A 19,106-nucleotide genomic window follows, 5' to 3' on the forward strand; every position below is an offset into this window, starting at 1 on the left:
TCCGCCAGTCTCTGAATTGCTTATTGCAAGCAAAAATATATAGCCGGAGCTTGCAGTTCCTACAACTTCCACACGATGTCGCCATTTTCATTGACAAAAATCCTTTGTGTAATGACAAATAGATCCTTCATTTCGTCCAGCATACAGCAATCGATTTTGGAAGAAAGACAAAGGACAACGTTTTCTTGAGTAGCTGCTATTGAATACAAATCGCCCAGTGATCAATTTGATCGATTATTAACGTTTACAAATACCTAAAGTTGGGTTACAAAAGTAGGTTGAAGTGTTTTGTCAAAGAATATAGGCAACTTATATAATTTTAAAAAATGACGTTGCGTGTTGGAAGGGAGCTTTTTTCCTGAACCAGACAGGCTATACAAATGGATATTTTGGGCATACATGGACGGATTTAATCGGGAAAAAGACCCAATTGTGATGTTTATGGAACATATAGGAGTGCCAACAAAGAATATCATCAAAGGTAATGAATGTTTTATATTTTATTTCTGCGTTTTGTGTAGCTAAATACGCTAATTCTTTTGTTTACGTCCCCTTCAGGTATATTGGGGTGTTGCATGCTATCAGATAATAGCTTCTCATGCTTTCGCCGAAAAGCATTTTAAAAATCTGACTTGTTGGCTAGATTCACAACGAGTGTAGCTTTAATTCAATACCCTGCATGTGTGTTTTAATGAACGTTTGAGTTTTAACGAGTACTATTAGCATTTAGCGTAGCGCATTTGCATTTCCAGGTGTCTAGATGAGACGTCTGCGTCTCAGGTAGGAGCAAGAGGTTAAATCCATTATTAAAAAATGGAAGAATATGGCACCACAACAAACCAGCCAAGAGATGGCCGCCCACCAACACTCACAGACCAGGCAAGGAGGTCATTAATCAGAGAGGCAACAAAGAGACCAAAGATAACCCTGAAGGAGCTGCAAAGCTCCACAGCAGAGATTGGAGTGTCTGTCCATAGGACCACTTTAAGCAGTACACTCCACAGAGCTGGTCTTTATGGAAGAGTGGCCAGAAAAAAGACATTGCTTAAAGAAAGAAATTATCAAACACGTTTGTTGTTTGTCAAAAGGCATGTGGGAGACTCCCAAAACATATGGAAGAAGGTACTCTGGTCAGATGTGACTAAAATGTAGCTTTTAGGCCATCAAGGAAAAGGCTATGTCTGGAGCAAACCCAACACCTCTCATCACCCCGAGAACCTCATCCCCACAGTGAAGCATGGTGGTGACAGCATCATGCTGTGGGGATGTTTTTCATCGGCAGGGACTGGGAAACTGGTCAGAATTGAAGGAATGATGGATGGCGCAAAATACAGGAAAATTCTTGAGGGAAACCTGTTTCAATATTCCAGAGATTTGAGACTGGGACGGATGTTCACCTTCCAGCAGGACAATGATCCTAAGCATACTGCTAAAGCAACACTTGAGTGGTTTAATGGGAAACATTTAAATGTCTTGGAATGGCCTAGTCAAAGTCAATTGAGAATCTGTGGTATGACTCAAAAATTGCTGTACACCAGAGGAACTCATCCAACTTGAAGGAGCTGGAGCCGTTTTGCCTTGAAGAATGGGCAAAAATCCCAGTGGCTAGATGTGCCAAGCTTATAGAGACATACCCCAAGAGACTCTCAGCTGTACTTGCTGCAAAAGGTGGCGCTACAAAGTATTGACTTTGGGGCGGGGGTGGGGGGAGGGGTGAATAGTTATGCACACTCAAGTTTTCAGTTTTTTTGTTTTATTTCTTGTTTGTTTCACAATAAAAAATATTTTGCATCCTCAAAGTGCATGTTGTGTAACTGAAATGATACAAACCCCCCAAAAATACATTTTAATTCCAGGTTGTAAGGCAACAAAATAGGGAATATGCCAAGGGCTCCACTCCACTATTGCAAGTAGAAGCACAAGCATTTCACTACACTCACAATAACATCTACTAACCATGTGTATGTGACCAATAAAATTTGATTTTATTTGACAAGGAGCTCATCAAACTGTCAGATAGAAGGGAAGTTATCACATCCCAGGTATGTGTGTTTCTCAAATTGAATCAGAAATACAGAAACACCAAATGGAATCTCAAGATATCACAAATAGGGAGAGAGGTTTTCCTCTCAGAGCAGAAGCAGTAGAGAGAGGAGGGGTTAGCATTGTGGGATTGCCAAACACACACCTGTCTGTCGTCTGGTTCGTCCATGCTGTAATGTTCTCCGTCTGGCCCCTCACTAGTTTCGTCTCCCAACAGGAAGCCCAGTCGCGTCATCAATGTGTTGGCTGCCTCATCCACCGACGGAGGGGGCCCCAGCTCCCCGCTTGACTCCCCTTCAGAGAGAAAGAGGAGAGTCGGGGGAAAGAGAGATAGAGTATGGGGGAAAGTGACAAAGAGAGAGAGAGGGGGCGGGCGAAGAGGAAGAGAGAGAAAGAGAGAGGGAGTGGAGAAAAAAAGGAGTGTGTTTGTGAGTGAGTGTAAAACAAGTAAAACAGAGTCAACCAACTCTCTTGACCTGGAAGGCAACCACACCTTGGATAGACTATAGAAGGAGCAGTCTAGCACATGAAAATTAAAAGATTCACATCGAAGCGGAGGAACAAACTGCTGGATAAATTTTCCTAACCTGTTCAAGCCCCAACTCAGAAAAATGTGCAACACCTGAGCATGTTAGCTACATATTCTCCTGCTGAAAAATGTTCAGTACAAATCACAAAATCACAAAGAGAATACAAATGCGAGAAGGCATATAGTAGAGTAGAGTAGAAACCTAGCAGAGTAGAAAAAAGAAACAGTCTCTACCTGAACCACCCCTGAGAGCAGAGCTGTGCATCAGAGGTAAATTCTCCTGAGATTGAGACTGAACTGGACACACTGGCGTTGAGACAGCCAACTCCTTCTAGCCATGACATGACATGCCTGTAAAGATTCCTCCACACACAATTGTTCCCATCCCACACAGTCAGCGTTGTGTTTGGATGAGGTAAGTGAATACGCCCCTCACCTGTGTGAGGGCAGGGTGTGTGTATGTGTACGTGTCTGTGTGTGTGTGTGTGTTTCTAAGAGAGAGAGTAATAGAGGGAGAGAGAGAGAGAGATGGAGAGATAGATCGAGGGAGAGAGAGAGCGATAGAGGGAGAGAAAGAGAGAAATAGTAGATGTGAATCACTCTACTCACACCGTCTACTGGCATGTACACAGCTACATTGGAGAGGGACTGAATATCCTCTGAAAATACAGTATTATCATATGATGATAATATAGAAGACACTTCTAGCATTGCTGGAGGTTTCACTGTCCTCATTACTGTTTATATTTCTTTAGATCCTGCTCTGGTCTGGTCATGAGGGCACAATACCAGGATGTTGTTATTAAACTAATACCTGATACTGCAGCTGGTGGACTACTTTGTTATGGGCGGGGTGTTGCTGGGTAACGTGTTGATCTCAGCTGAAGAGCTGGTTTCTCTCTGCTGTGTGTGGTGTATGGGTGTTTGATGTGGTCGTGGGAATGTCAAAGAAAGACAGGTGACAGAAGGTGATGGTGTTCAACTAAACAGTGGTGAGACACTGTAGATTTGAACAGCTGCTTTCTTTGGGTGTATTTAAAAGGAACCAAACGGAAGCAAACGGGCTGAAACAGGGAGGGACCTACCTCAACTTGTCCAATAAGAAAAACTTGTGTTAATTACTAAATAATTGCACTAATGAATACAACCCAGGTCTCCCACCCTCTCTCCCTACCATCCCTCCCCTCTCTCTGACTGACTGGTCAGACCAGTCCGACAGGTAAACAGACCTGAGAGGTTTAGACCATTAGAGACCAAGGTGAAAGGGTGCCATTGGGATGGTGTTTACTAAGTAATTCATGCATTCTACATAAACAATAATGCACTCACAGGAGACTGCAGTAATCACACTACACATTATATGACCCCCAGAACTCAGACACAGTAAAGTGGTCCTTACAAACATGCCCTTAGCCCTCAATGGAACTCCAAGCATTCCTCCTTGTCTGTAAGACATCAATCAGTCTACACTCCTCCTACAGAATTTGAATATATAGCGAGCGCTTGTGTGTTTGAGGGTCTCCCCCTCTTAGTCCCCTTCGCTCAGATTCCTGGAGAGAGACAGATGGTTGCCATGGGAACTATCTGGCGGCGTGGCGGGCAGCGAGGAGGAATGTGTTCCTGTGCAGACGGCCAGACGCATCGGTTTCTACCCCGGCCGTCCACGGAATTAACGTGGTCCACACACACCAACACAGTCGTGAAGAGAGGACGACAATGCCTCTTCCCCCCTAGGAGGCTTAAAAGGTTTGGCATGGGCCATCAGATCCTCAAAAAGTTATACAGCTGCACCATTGAGAGCATCTTGACTGGCTGCATCACCGCTTGGTATGGCAACTGCTTGGCATCTGACTGAACGGCGCTACAGAGGGTAGTCCGTATGGCCCAGTGCATCACTGGGGCCGAGCTCCCTGCCATCCAGGACCTCTATACCAGGCAGTGTCAGAGGAAGGCCCTAAAATACGTCAAAAGACTCCATCCACCCAAGATATATACTGTTCTCTCCGCTACGGTACCAGTGCAACTAGCCTGGAACCATCAGGACCCTGAACAGCTTCTACCCCCAAGCCATAAGACTGCTATATAGTTAACCAAATAACTACTCAGACTATCTGCATATACCCCCTTTTGCACTAACTCTTTTGACTCATCACATAAGCTGCTACTGTTTATTATATATCCTGTTGTCCAGTCACTTCACCCCTACTACCTACAGTGCATTCGGAAAGTATTCAGACCCCTTTACTTTTTCCACATTTTGTTTCTTTACAGCCTTATTCTAAAAATGATTAAATTGAAACTGTTCCTCATTAACCTTCACACAATAACCCATTATGACAAAGCGAAAACAGGTTTTTAGAAATGTTCGCAAATTTATATAAAAAAAAACGGAAATACCTTATTTACATAAGTATTCAGACCCTTTGCCATGAGACTCAAAATTGAGCTCAGGTGCATCCTGTTTCCATTGATCATCCTTGAGATGGTACTGAAAAATGACCTCCCTCATTCTTAAATTGAAGGAGTTCGGAACCGCCAAGACTCTTCCTAGAGCTGGACTCCTGGCCAAACTGAACAATCAGGGGAGAATGGCCTTGGTCAGCGAGGTGACCAAGAACTCAATGGTCTCCAGAGTTTCTTTGTGGAGATGGGAGAACCTTCCAGAAGGACAACCATCTCTGCAGCACTCCACCAATCAGGCCGTTATGGTAGAGTGGCCAGACGGAAGCAACTCCTCAGTAAAAGGCACATGATAGCCCGCTTGGAGTTTGTCAAAAGGCACCTAAAGGAATCTCAGACCATGAGAAACAACAACAATTCTTTGTCCAGAATGCCAAGCATCACGTCTGGAGGGGAACCTGGAACCATCTCTACGGTGAAGCATGGTGGTGGAAGCATCATGCTGTGGGGACGTTTTTCAGCAGCAGGGACTGGGAAACTAGTCAGGATCGAGGGAAAGATGAACAGAGCAAAGTACAGAGAGATCCTTGATGAAAACCTGCTCCAGAGCGCTCAGTACCTCAGACTGGTGCGAAGGTTCACCTTCCAACAGGACAACGACCCTAAGCACACAGCCAAAACAACGCAGGAGTGGCTTCGGGACAAGTCTCTGAATGTCCTTGAGTGGCCCAGCCAGAGCCCGGACTTGAATCCGATCTAACATCTCTGGAGAGGCCCTGAAAATAGCTGTGCAGCGACGCTCCCCATCCAACCTGACAGGAGACGATCTGCAGAGAAGAATGGGAGAAACTCTCCAAATACAGGTGTGCCAAGCTTGTAGCGTCATACCCAAGAAGTCTTGAGGCTGTAATCGCTGCCAATGGTGCTTCAACAAGGTTGAACAAGGTACTGAGTAAAGGGTCTGAATACTTTTTAATGTCTAAAAACCTGTTTTTGCTTTGTCATAAGGGGGTATTGTGTTTAGACTGATGAGGGGAAAACACATTTTAATCAATTTTATAATAATGCTGTAATGTAACAAAATGTGGAGAAAGGGGTCTGAATACTTTCCAAATACACTGTATATGTCTACCTAAATGACCTCATACTCCTGCACATCAACTCAGTACTGGTCAGGGTCAATTCCAGTCAATTCAGGAAGTACATTGAAATTCCAATGGCAATTATCCTCAATACTTTTCAATTAGGAAAATGTGTCATTGGAATTTGGTTTACTTTCTGAATTGACTGGAATTTAAATGGAATTGACTCCAGCCCTGGTGCCCCATGAATATAGCCAAGTTATCACTACTCATTGTGTATTGATTCCTTGTGTAATTATTTTTCTATGTTTCTCTCTGCATTGTTGGGAAGGGCCCATAAGTAAGCATTTCACTGTTAGTCTACAACTGTTGTTTACGAAGCATGTGACAAATACAATTTGACATGATTTTTGGATCTGCCTGTCTCGTGCCGAAGGAGGAAACAGGAGCTGTCCATGTGTGGAGCAGGCATGGGAGCCCCAGCCCCGTACCCCCATACCACAGCAGATCAGGGGTTACAGGTGAGGTGAGACAGGAGGGTTAAGCCAGGTAAGCCCACGCATTCCCCCACACATCTACACATACCACCAGTTGCCACAGCAAAGGAGGGCCGCTGGAATACTGTTACATGGCTACTACCATAAAATTAGGAATTAGAATAATTTAATCGGATCTCAATGGCTACTGCCATAGAATTAGGAATTAGAATGATTTAATCGGATCTCAATGACTACTGCCATCAAAGAGGACTTGTTCACATACGGTACAGTAGAATGGGTTGTACACTGTACAGTAAAAGAACAGCTGAGGCTATGCCGATTGGTCGTCCACACACACACACACAAGGCAGAGCGGGAACTATGGTCTGGTATTCTGTCCTAAGATCAGATGTTAAACTCATAATCAGGCTGTTACACGTTCCCTAAGACCTCTTGATAAAAGCTAACGCGTCTGCCATTTGTTCCATGTGGGAGGCCAAAGCTCATCTTTTCTTGGCTTTTCCCTACTGAGCAGAATTCCTGTTCAAATCATTCCATACTACTCTCACACAGTACTAACAGCATGCCTTCATCACATTTAACTGACTACTACCAGGCAGTCTTTTCTTGTTGATACAGATTATGTCGCAGATTCAACGCAACATCAAGCTCTTCACTACAACGTTAGAGTGCAGAAATCAGAATATACTTAACACGCGCATAGAGCGAAGGTTTTGGAGATCCTGGCAGATGGAGACGGTGTGAAGTGCTCTGTTTGTCATATTGAGATGATTATCGAACTTTTCTTCACGTCTTCATCCATTGATTAGTGTTCATCTGAGTCAAATCCATATAGGCAGATTGTATCCCAACACAAATGTCAGGAGATATTACCAAGCCATATGGCGCTATTCTCAATGACTGCACTTAGAGACCAGATTGCAGGAAAGATGAAAAAAATCGATACAGAAAAAAAACACATTTGAAATGATTTGCTCTATCCTTGATTGACCCATGTTGATGTTTTCCTCCCGTGGTGGGAAAGAGGGGGATGGAGGGGTGGATTGGGGAGGGATGAAGAGAGGGAACTGGACTCTCTGCAGGGCTACAGAGGAAAGGTCCGCTGTGATCTAAACAGAAACCAAAGATGAGGTGTGGGAGAGGAGCGAGGGAGAGAGGTAGAGAGGGCACGAGGGGGAGTGGTAGACGTAGGGAGAGGTAAAGAGAGAGGAAGCGAGGGAGAGGATTAAATAGTGTCAGCGAACTAGAAAGGCTGAACGGGGGAGCGTCAGGAAAGCAATTCAACTAATAACCTTAGCGATGTGCAGTGCCTGTAAAATATGCAGTGAAAGACAGAACCGAACACTGCTTAGCTCTGACACACACATTCAATCTGCACTCACTCACATGCAGATAGACAGGACTGACACAGACACAGAGATGGACAGACAGTACTATAAAACACACCAAAGTAAAAACATTGAAAAACAAACAAGGCCATAGCTGTGGGGACTTGAGGAGCAGAGCAGACTTACCGGGACAGTATGTATCCAGGCCGTGGTTCTTGGCAGTGCAGGAGGTGTGTGTAGGGGAGCCAAGCTCTGATTGTGGAATGCGAGGGCTCTCCACAAATTTTGCTTTCCGCAGGGGGGCTGGGAGCAGAATGCACACACACACACACACACACACACACACACACACACACACACATATATATAGAAGGAGACAACACACACACAGTGACACAGAACACCCAAATTATAGAAAAGAGAGAGGGGGAGACAGACGGTGATAGAAGAGAGAGGGGGAGACAGACAGAGAGAGCTTATGAGATTGCGTCGGCACATTGAAATGACTAACACGCAGCAAAGCCTATCCAAGTCGCTCATTTGAGTTTGGTCACAGGTACAACTTTAGCTCAAGAGAAACAGGATTGTTACAGTGTCATATAGTATACAGAACACAAAGCCAACACTTCCTATACATTAGTCCTATACATTACAATACCAAATCCACTAACCACATTCCTTGGGCATTTAAAACTATCGGTAGGTAAAGATGATACTTACAGTATAACATAGAACAGAATGTCAAACATCCTCATAGACTTCTATTGAATAATCATCCTCTCTAAACTTAACAGCACTGACAAATGCAAATGTCTGTCAGCATGCCTAGTGACGCAATCACAGCAAGAATGCAAATGACATACATCCATTTTGGGAATGTATTCACACCCGACTCCGACAGCCAACCTGTCAACAGATCACTTCCACACAACAGGAAAGGTGTCGAGAATGTTAGAATGATACAAATTTGGGGGTGGCGGATGTGACAAATCTGTTTGGCTCAGAATAGAATAGAATGTAATAGAATAAAATACAACAGAAAATAATGGAATAACAGCGGACTTCCTCAAGTGAGGTGTACACTGGATCAGTTTTATGGACGAATGTAATGGCGACACATTCTGAACTTGAATGTTATGCCAGTGTAAAGGACGTCACGCTGCTTGCTTAGCGAGTACCAATTCCTCCCGATTCGGCCCATACCTGCCGCAAACTCAGAACCTCTGCCTCACAAACACACGCCCTCCTCAAGCGTCTTACTCGATCACGTCACCTCAAAAGCTAGCTAATGCCCATGTGCTGCACCAGCAATGTTTTGATGCAATGTTACGCTAGCCAGGGATGTAAACGTCATAGGATAACCACTACAGAGATGTATGACAAACTGAACAGTTCGGTTGAGAGACGCCATCTGACGTAAGACAATGCAGTTCAAGAGAAATCTGATCCCCATTCTAAACAGGTGTTAATTTAATAGGCTAGCTTAGCTGGAATCCCATGACATATTCTAAGCAGCTTTTCTCTCGCTCCACTGAGTGTGGGCTCTCACTCCCCTAAATGGCTGGTGTTGGACAATTATGCAAAATAACTCCACCATTCTCAGCCACATATACCTAGCTTATCACATTGTCTGTCTATTACCCAATACTAAAGACTTGGTTCAACAGAAACATTTAGGAAAATATAACTATATGGCATGCCCTTAAGATACTGTGACTGTTCACCCTTTTCTCTGTCATGATAGGTTGAAGCTACTGTCTGTAGTATACATACAGACAGAGAATATGCCCCAACTGGGCCAGGCTACTGTCTGTAGTATACATACAGACAGAGAATATGCCCCAACTGGGCCAGGCTACTGTCTGTAGTATACATACAGACAGAGAATATGCCCCAACTGGGCCAGGCTACTGTCTGTAGTATACATACAGACAGACAATATGCCCCAACTGGGCCAGGCTGCATGTCAAGAGACGGTTGAAACATCTGCCCCTCTGACGATGCCTCACAACAACTGGAGTACAGCAAGAACAACTCAGCACTGTTGAGTTGGCTCAGGGTTCAAATCAGGAGAACACAGAGGGCTGAGGAGTGATACAAGATACAGTATACCAGTCTACTGAATGCCACTGTCAGTGTACAGTACAGTATGGAAGAGGAAGTTTACTAACACGACTCAGTTCAACAAGCAGCACAGAGCCAGGCAGCACAGAGCCAGGCAGCACAGAGGCCACAGTGACAAGAAGCCCTACTGAGTCACAGCCAGGAGAGGAGTGGGAGAGGACTCACTCACAGAGACGCCCCACCAGCACCATGATATACAGTACTATACTATTGAGAACAGTCCTGCGTGTAGGGTAGTGTTTAGAGCAATTAATGACTCAGCATTGGGTAAGAGACACACATACCACACACACACACAGTAGTTTTAAGTTCCTCAGTGTCCAGATCACTGAGGACTTGACATGGACCAACACCACCACCACCATTGTCAAGAGGGAGCAACAGTGCCTCTACTTCCTAACGCGGCTGAAGAAATTCAGCATGCCGCCCCAGGTCCTCCCCAAATACTACCTCTGCATAATCGAAAGTGTCCAGACCGGTTGCATCATGGCCTGGTATGGGAATTGCTCCGTCCATGACCGCAAGGCCCTCCAGCGGGTGGTGAAGACAGCCCAGTACATCACTAGGGCCGTGTTCCCACCCATCCAGGACATCTACTCGATAGGAAGGCCTGCAGCATAATCAGGGATCCCACACAGCCCAGCCACGAGCTGTTCTCTCCCTTACTGGCAGACAGTATCAGAGCATGAAGTCTGATACCATCAGACTACTGAACACTTGAACTGGACTGACCAACTGCACTGACACTCTGCACCTTAGCATACATGCACTCACTCACACACACACCCAAAGAGATACAGTTGAAGTTGGAAGTTTACATACACCTTAGCCAAATACATTTAAACTCAGTTTTTCACAATTCTGACATTTAATCCTAGTCAAAAATCCCTGTTTTAGGTCAGTTAGGATAACATATTTATTTTAAACGTGAAATGTCAGAATAATTGTTGAGAGAATGATTTATTTAATATTTTATTTATTTCATCACATTCCCAGTGGGTCAGAAGTTTACATACACTCAATTAGTATTTGGTAGCATTGCCTTTAAATTGTTTAACTTGGGTCAAACATTTTGGGTAGCCTTCCACAAGCTTCCCACAATTAGTTGGGTGAATTTTGGCCCATTCCTCCTGACAGAGCTAGTGGAACTGAGTCAGGTTTGTTGGCCTCCTTGCTCGCACACACTTTTTCAGTTCTGCCCACAAATCTTCTATTGGGTTGAGGTCAGGGCTTTGTGATGGCCACTCCAATACCTTGACTTTGTTGTCCTTGGCCATTTTGCCACAACTTTGGAAGTCGATTTTGTGAAGTGCACCAGTCCCTTCTGCAGCTAACCACCCCCACAACATGATGCTGCAACCCCCATGCTTCACGGTTGGATGGTGTTCTTTGGCTTGCAAGCTTCCCCCATGTTCCTCCAAACATAATGATGGTCATTATGGCCAAACAGTTCTATTTTTGTTTCATCAGACCAGAGGACATTTCTACAAAAAGTATGATCTTTGTCCCCATGTGCAGTTGCAAACTGTAGTCTGGCTAATTTATGGCGGTTTTGGAGCAGTGGTTTTTTTCCTTGCTGACCGGCCATTCTGACAGGCCTTTTTTATGTCAATATAGGACTCGTTTTATTGTGGATATTGATACTTTTGTACCTGTTTCCTCCAGCATCTTCACAAGGTCTTTACTGTTGTTCTGGGATTGATTTGCACTTTTCGCACCAAAGTACGTTCATCTCTAGGAGACAGAACGCGTCTCCTTCCTGAGCGGTATGTCGGCTGCGTGGTCCTATGGTGTTTATACTTGCGTACTATTGTTTGTACAGATGAACATGGTACCTTCAGGCGTTTGGAAATTGCTCTCAAGAATGAACCAGACTTGTGGCGGTCTACAATTTTTTTTCTGATATCTTGGCTGATTTCTTTTGATTTTCATATGATGTCAAGCAAAGAGGCACTGCGTTTGAAGGTAGGCCTTGAAATACATCCACAGGTACACCTCCAATTGACTCAAATGATGTCAATTAGCCTATCAGAAGCTTCTACAGCCATGACATAATTTTCTGGAATTCTCCAAGCTGGTTAAAGGCACAGTCAACTTAATGCATGTAAACTTCTGAACAACTGGAATTGTGATACAGTGAATTATAAGTGAAATAATCTGTCTGTAAACAATTGTTGGAAAATGTACTTGTGTCATGCACAAAGTAGATGTCCTAACCGACTTGCCAAAACTATAGTTTGCTCACACACACACACACACACACACACACACACACACACACACACACACACACACACACACACACACACACACACACACACACACACAGCTGCTCCCAGACTTGTATTATTACTGCTAAATACTACACAATTTAAACACTTGCCCCCGAATCACAACTTCCCCAAAACATATATAAATATTGGACAATAAATTGTACCTTCCTGTAATATAATTATGCTAAAATGTTTATTCTATTCTACTGAGTCATTGATCTTTTGTTCGTATTCTTATCTTTTATTATTTCTTATTGTTGTTGCATTGTCCAAAAGGAACCTTCAAGCAAGCAATTCATTGGACGGTGTATACCATGTGTATCCTGTATATACGACTAATAAAACTTGAAATACGCACAAACACACACATTGAGTCTACATTGAGGATAACCAGATACTAGTGAAAAAATATACAGTGTGGGAAACCTACACTAGCAGCAGTGTAATCCCTGGGACTGCAGCTCTACTACAGTACAGGCTCCGTGTGGCAGCTAGGAAGGCCCTTACCAGCCAGGCAGAGTGACGGCACGATGGATGGCAGTCGGCAAATGCACTCGGCAAATAAGCTTATAAATAAATATCTATATGCGGATGCAGGTAGCTGTGCACTATATATTTGAGACAGTCTCTGTGAGTAGTGTGTTAGTGTTGTAGTGTGTAGTGTGTGTGTGAGAATGTGGTAGTGTGTAGTGTGTGTGTGAGAATGTGGTAGTGTGTAGTGTGTGTGTGAGAATGTGGTAGTGTGTGTGGGTGAGAGTGTGGTAGTGTGTGTGTGAGAATGTGGTAGTGTGTGTGTGAGAATGTGGTAGTGTGTAGTGTGAGAATGTGGTAGTGTGAGAATGTGGTAGTGTGGTAGTGTGAGAATGTGGTAGTGTGGTAGTGTGTGTGTGAGAGTGTGGTAGTGTGTAGTGTGGTAGTGTGTAGTGTGTGTGTGAGAATGTGGTAGTGTGGTAGTGTGTGTGTTAGAATGTGGTGGTGTAGTGGTGTGTAGTGTGTAGTGTGTGTGTAAGAATGTGGTACTGTGAGAGTGTGTGAGAGAATGTGGTAGTGTGTAGTGTGAGAATGTGGCAGTGTGGTAGTGTGTAGTGTGTGTGTTAGAATGTGGTAGTGTGTAGTGTGTAGTGTGGTAGTTTGTAGTGTGTGTGTGAGAATGTGGTAGTGTGTATGTGGTAGTGTGTAGTGTGTGTGAGTGAATGTGGTATGGTGGTAGTGTGTAGTGTGTGTGTGAGAATGTAATAGTGTGGTAGTGTGTAGTGTGTGTGAGAGAATGTGGTAGTGTGTAGTGTGAGAATGTGGTCGTGTGTAGTGTGTGTGAGAGAATGTGGTAGTGTGGTAGTGTGTAGTGTGTATTGTGTAGTGCGGTATTGTGGTAGTGTGGTAGTGTGTAGTGTGTGTGAGAGAATGTGGTAGTGTGGTAGTGTGTAGTGTGAGAATGTGGTCGTGTGTAGTGTGTGTGAGAGAATGTGGTAGTGTGGTAGTGTGTAGTGTGTATTGTGTAGTGCGGTATTGTGGTAGTGTGTAGTGTGTGTGAGAGAATGTGGTAGTGTGGTAGTGTGTGTGTGAGAATGTGGTAGTGTGTGTGAAACAGACCAAGACATTAATCAAAGACGTCATTTCTATTCCCCTCAGACAGTCTTTGTAAAGCCAGGGCTTTAGAAACATTATCAAAAAGAACATTTCCTGCAAAATGTATTAATTTAGATTCTAATTCAATGTGTGCATATGAAAGAGAAAGGCTCATTTTAAATATGACAGTCCATTCAGACACAAGCTAGGCTTTGTGCAAACAGATGAGATGTAAATATGAAATTAATATCCCATATGAATGAATGAATATGAACGATTCATGAATGATAAACAATGAGAAAAGGTGTTGATAGCAGGGTGTTACAATAATGTCTATCAGTCATTCACACTCACCTGTATAAACACACCCCCTTTCGGTGTGTTTGAATTCAATGGCATGCCCTTTGAGTTGTGCAATGCCCCAGTACATTTCAGGAATGCATGTTCCATGGAGTGCAAGTTTGGAGACTGTCGCTATAAATCACACATTTACACTGAAGGCCCTGCACTTGCAGAGACACCTTGCCAAGCCCTCAAGGTCGCTACGACAACAAGCATTTCCTTTTACTGTAAACACACCATTGTCATCTACAGTGTTCACCTATATTGATTCATGGTTACACAGTATTCAAGTTGTATTCACAGAATTCACATTGCCATGAACCAAGCAGCACAAGATCTCTCTGACCTCAATGGGACTTCCTGGATAAATAAACATATAAAAAGAATGAGCATTTTATATTGTAATGGTATTTGTTCTGCAACATGCTATGCATGCAAAAAACAACTGCTTATTCACTTGGGCACACTAGTGGACAAAACAGTATGCCCACTACAGTAACTACTGCAGTACCTTACAAAGCCTACTGCAGTACCGCTCCAGTACCTTACTAGGCCTACTGCAGTACTTTACTAGACTTACTGCAGTACTACTACAGTAACTACTGCAGTACCTAACTAGGCCTACCGCAGTACCGCTACAGTAACTACTGCAATACCTTACTAGGCCTACTGCAGTACTTTACTAGGCTTACTGCAGTACTGCTACAGTAACTACTGCAGTACATTACTAGGCCTAGTGTAGTATTTTACTAGGCTTTTTTTATTTTTAATTTCCCCTTTATTTAACCAGATAGGCTAGTTGAGAACAAGTTCTCATTTACAACTGCGACCTGGCCAAGATAAAGCACAGCAGTGTGAACAGACAACAACACAGAGTTACACATGGAGTAAACAATAAACAAGTCAATAACACAGTAGAAAATTTAAAAAAAAATAGTCTATATACATTGTGTGCAAAAGGCATGAGGAGGTAGGCGAATAATTACAATTTAGCAGATAAACACTGGAGTGAAAAATGATCAGATGGTCATGTGCAGGTAGAGATACTAGTGTGCAAAAGAGCAGAAAAGTAAATAAATAAAAATAGTATGGGGATGAGGTAGGTAAATTGGGTGGGCTATTTACCGATGGACTATGTACAGCTGCAGCGATCAGTTAGCTGCTCAGATAGCAGATGTTTAAAGTTGGTGAGGGAGATAAAAGTCTCCAACTTCAGTGATTTTTGCAATTAGTTCCAGTCACAGGCAGCAGAGAACTGGAAGGAAAGGCGGCCAAATGAGGTGTTGGCTTTAGGGATGATCAGTGAGATACACCTGCTGGAGCGCGTGCTACGGGTGGGTGTTGCCATCGTGACCAGTGAACTGAGATAAGGCGGAGCTTTACCTAGCATGGACTTGTAGATGACTTGGAGCCAGTGGGTCTGGCGATGAATATGTAGCGAGGACCAGCCGACTAGAGCATACAGGTCGCAGTGGTGGGTGGTATAAGGTGCTTTAGTAACAAAACGGATGGCACTGTGATAAACTGCATCCAGTTTGCTGAGTAGAGTATTGGAAGCTATTTTATAGATGACATCGCCGAAGTCGAGAATAGGTAGGATAGTCAGTTTTACTAGGGTAAGTTTGGTGGCGTGAGTGAAGGAGGCTTTGTTGCGGAATAGAAAGCCGACTAGATTTGATTTTAGATTGGAGATGTTTGATATGAGTCTGGAAGGAGAGTTTACAGTCTAGCCAGACACCTAGGTACTTATAGTCCACATATTCTAGGTCGGAACCATCCAGGGTGGTGGTGCTAGTCGGGCGTGCGGGTGCAGGCAGCGAACGGTTGAAAAGCATGCATTTGGTTTTACTAGCGTTTAAGAGCAGTTGGAGGTCACGGTAGGAGTGTTGTATGGCATTGAAGCTCGTTTGGAGGTTAGATAGCAAGCACAGTGTCCAAGGAAGGGCCAGAAGTATACAGAATGGTGTCATCTGCGTAGAGGTGGATCAGGGAATCGCCCGCAGCAAGAGCAACATCATTGATATATACAGAGAAAAGAGTCGGCCCGAGAATTGAACCCTATGGCACCCCCATAGAGACTGCCAGAGGACCGGACAACATAGCCTCCGATTTGACACACTGAACTCTGTCTGCAAAGTAGTTGGTGAACCAGACAAGGCAGTCATTAGAAAAACCGAGGCTACTGAGTCTGCCGATAAGAATATGGTGATTGACAGAGTCGAAAGCCTTGGCCAGGTCGATGAAGACGGCTGCACAGTACTGTCTTTTATCGATGGCGGTTATGATGTCGTTTAGTACCTTGAGCGTGGCTGAGGTGCACCCGTGACCGGCTCGGAAACCAGATTGCACAGCGGAGAAGGTACGGTGGGATTCGAGATGGTCAGTGATCTGTTTGTTGACTAGGCTTTCGAAGACCTTAGATAGGCAGGGCAGGATGGATATAGGTCTGTATCAGTTTGGGTCCAGGGTGTCTCCCTCTTTGAAGAGGGGGATGACTGTGGCAGCTTTCCAATCCTTGGGGATCTCAGACTATATGAAAGAGAGGTTGAACAGGCTGGTAATAGGGGTTGCGACAATGGCGGCGGATAGTTTCAGAAATAGAGGGTCCAGATTGTCAAGACCAGCTGATTTGTACGGGTCCAGGTTTTGCAGCTCTGGTCCAGGTTTTGCAGCTCTTTCAGAACATCTGCTATTTGGATTTGGGTAAAGGAGAAGCTGGGGAGGCTTGGGCGAGTAGCTGCAAGGTTGGGGCGGAGCTGTTGGCCGAGGTTGGAGTAGCCAGGAGGAAGGCATGGCCAGCCGTTGAGAAAGGCTTGTTTAAGTTTTTGATTATCAACTACTGCAGCACCTTATTAGGCTTACTGCAGTACCGCTACAGTAACTACTGCAGTACCTTACTAGGCCTACTGCAGTACTTTACTAGGCTTAATGCAGTACCACTACAGTAACTACTGCAGTACCTTACTAGGCCTACTGCAGTACTTTACTAGGCTTACTGCAGTACCACTACAGTAACTACTGCAGTACCTTACTAGGCCTACTGCAGTACTTTACTAGGCTTAATGCAGTACCGCTACAGTAACTACTGTAGTACCTTACTAGGCTTACTGCAGTACCACTACAGTAACTACTGCAGTACCTTACTAGGCCTACTGCAGTACTTTACTAGGCTTACTGCAGTACCACTACAGTAACTACTGCAGTACCTTACTAAGGCTTACTGCAGTACCGCTACAGTAACTACTACAGTACCACTGTAGTAAAGCCTGTCTGGTTGGATGGTTGTCTCAACAACACTGCCCAGATGTGAGTGTGAAACACTGGGAGGTGTTGTGTTCATTCAGCTCAAACTGAAAATAGAGGCTGCTGACAGCAGCACCGTACAAGCTCCATTAACTCAGCCGCTTTAGTGTGTGTGTGTGTGTGTGTGTGTGTGTGTGTGTGTCATTACACCCATAGGGGGATTAGCCCACTAAGGTAACACACAGAACACACACAGAGGGAGGAGCTGATCTTCTAAGAACACTCATTAACCTATGGTTCTCTCATTCTCCACTCTGCCCCAAATGCTGTTTATTTTGCGCCTCAGATAACATTTGTGTGCCAGCAGGATTACAGCTTAAAGCAACTCCAATATTATTAATAATGTTATAGCTACGGTCCGGTTTATGTAAGGTTTACAAGGTCTTTCATGCCAGACTCTCACATAGCAATACTTACAGTAATTTGTATTTATATATTAAAGCTACATGCCGGTTTATGGAAGGTTACATTGAGTCTTTATCACACGACTTTCATTCTACATATACAGTAGCTAGCACGAGACTTCCAATACAGTTTAAAACAACATCCAAAGCTTACATGCTAGTATTATTCATGTTATAGCTATGGGCCGGTACATGTAAGGTTAGCCTATAGTCCATCCAACCAATGCTTACATAAGATAAGATAATTACTTTACTATTCCCATGTCGACATTTTGTTTGTGGCTCTGTGTACATTAACATACAGTATCATTAAGCATACAAAAGACAACACAAATACAGACAAATACAAAGAGAATTAAACAACACAGGAAGACAAACAATATCAACAATCGAAAACAAAACGGCACAACGCAAACACATAAGCCCCGCGGGTCATCACAGTGTAGCTCCCTGAAATTAGAATCAAGCTTCTATAGCCAACAGCCTTGGTTAACATGGATGATAACGATCTGGTGATAACTAAGAGATTACAGAGAGGAGGAACTACAATACAGGCCTCTACTGTAGGGTTCTTCCTTCAACTGCAGACTAGGTGAAAAATCGGTCGATGTGCCCTTGAGCAAGGCACTTAACCCTAATTGCTCAGTCGTTGTGGATAAGAGCATCTGCTACATGACTAAAATGTCAAACGCAATGACTCAGCAGAAAGGGGTAGAGAAAAGCTAATGGTCAGTACGTCCGACACCCTGACCTTTCATTCACAATATTATTTCTCTCACGTCCACCCCCGGACCACCTGCTGCAGTCAGGGTCAATGTAGAGGCAGGGCCACTTGCTCTTCAGACAACCACAGCTGAGGAAGAGAGGAAACGAATACAGGGCGAAGAAGACTGAGAATGGCACATCAACACCAGAAAAGAGTTACGTGATACTGTTATACTGCATTGAGGAGGCACTCTTCAGATAACTATAGGGATGGAGAGACTACAGGGTGAGGGTATATTTGAGACAGTCTGAGAATAACATACCAGTAACACATTTAGGAGGTCCTCTTCTGTTAAATATAGTGGAGGAAGAGAGAGAGAGACTTGAGCTGAGAGAGGATGAGAATGACACGCCATCAGTAAAGAGTTATGTGACCCTGTGATAGTGCATCGAGGAGGACAGGTGATATACTCGAGTTCAATGTGATACTGTGATATTGCATTGAGA

At 44.0% G+C, this 19,106-nt stretch overlaps 1 protein-coding gene across 16 annotated transcripts in view; it reads right to left on the reverse strand.

Moving 5' to 3' along the window:
* Positions 1-19,106, reverse strand: part of tanc2b (tetratricopeptide repeat, ankyrin repeat and coiled-coil containing 2b) — a 218,719-nt gene that overhangs the window by 49,243 nt on the left and 150,370 nt on the right. For 7 of the 16 annotated variants that reach the window (XM_090212876.1, XM_090212875.1, XM_021576270.3 and 4 more), the window contains one exon: positions 2,189-2,337. In XM_090212876.1, coding sequence (XP_090069002.1) covers positions 2,189-2,337 — 149 coding nt within the window. Of the gene's footprint in view, positions 1-2,188; positions 2,338-2,806; positions 3,753-8,068; positions 8,186-19,106 lie in introns of those variants that run through there. The other 9 variants (XM_021576269.3, XM_021576268.3, XM_021576267.3 and 6 more) reach the window with 3 other exon arrangements.

The sequence above is a fragment of the Oncorhynchus mykiss genome, chromosome 20 (assembly GCF_057628025.1).
Source record: "Oncorhynchus mykiss isolate SJ-2025 chromosome 20, ASM5762802v1, whole genome shotgun sequence".
Classification (NCBI taxonomy): domain Eukaryota; kingdom Metazoa; phylum Chordata; class Actinopteri; order Salmoniformes; family Salmonidae; genus Oncorhynchus; species Oncorhynchus mykiss.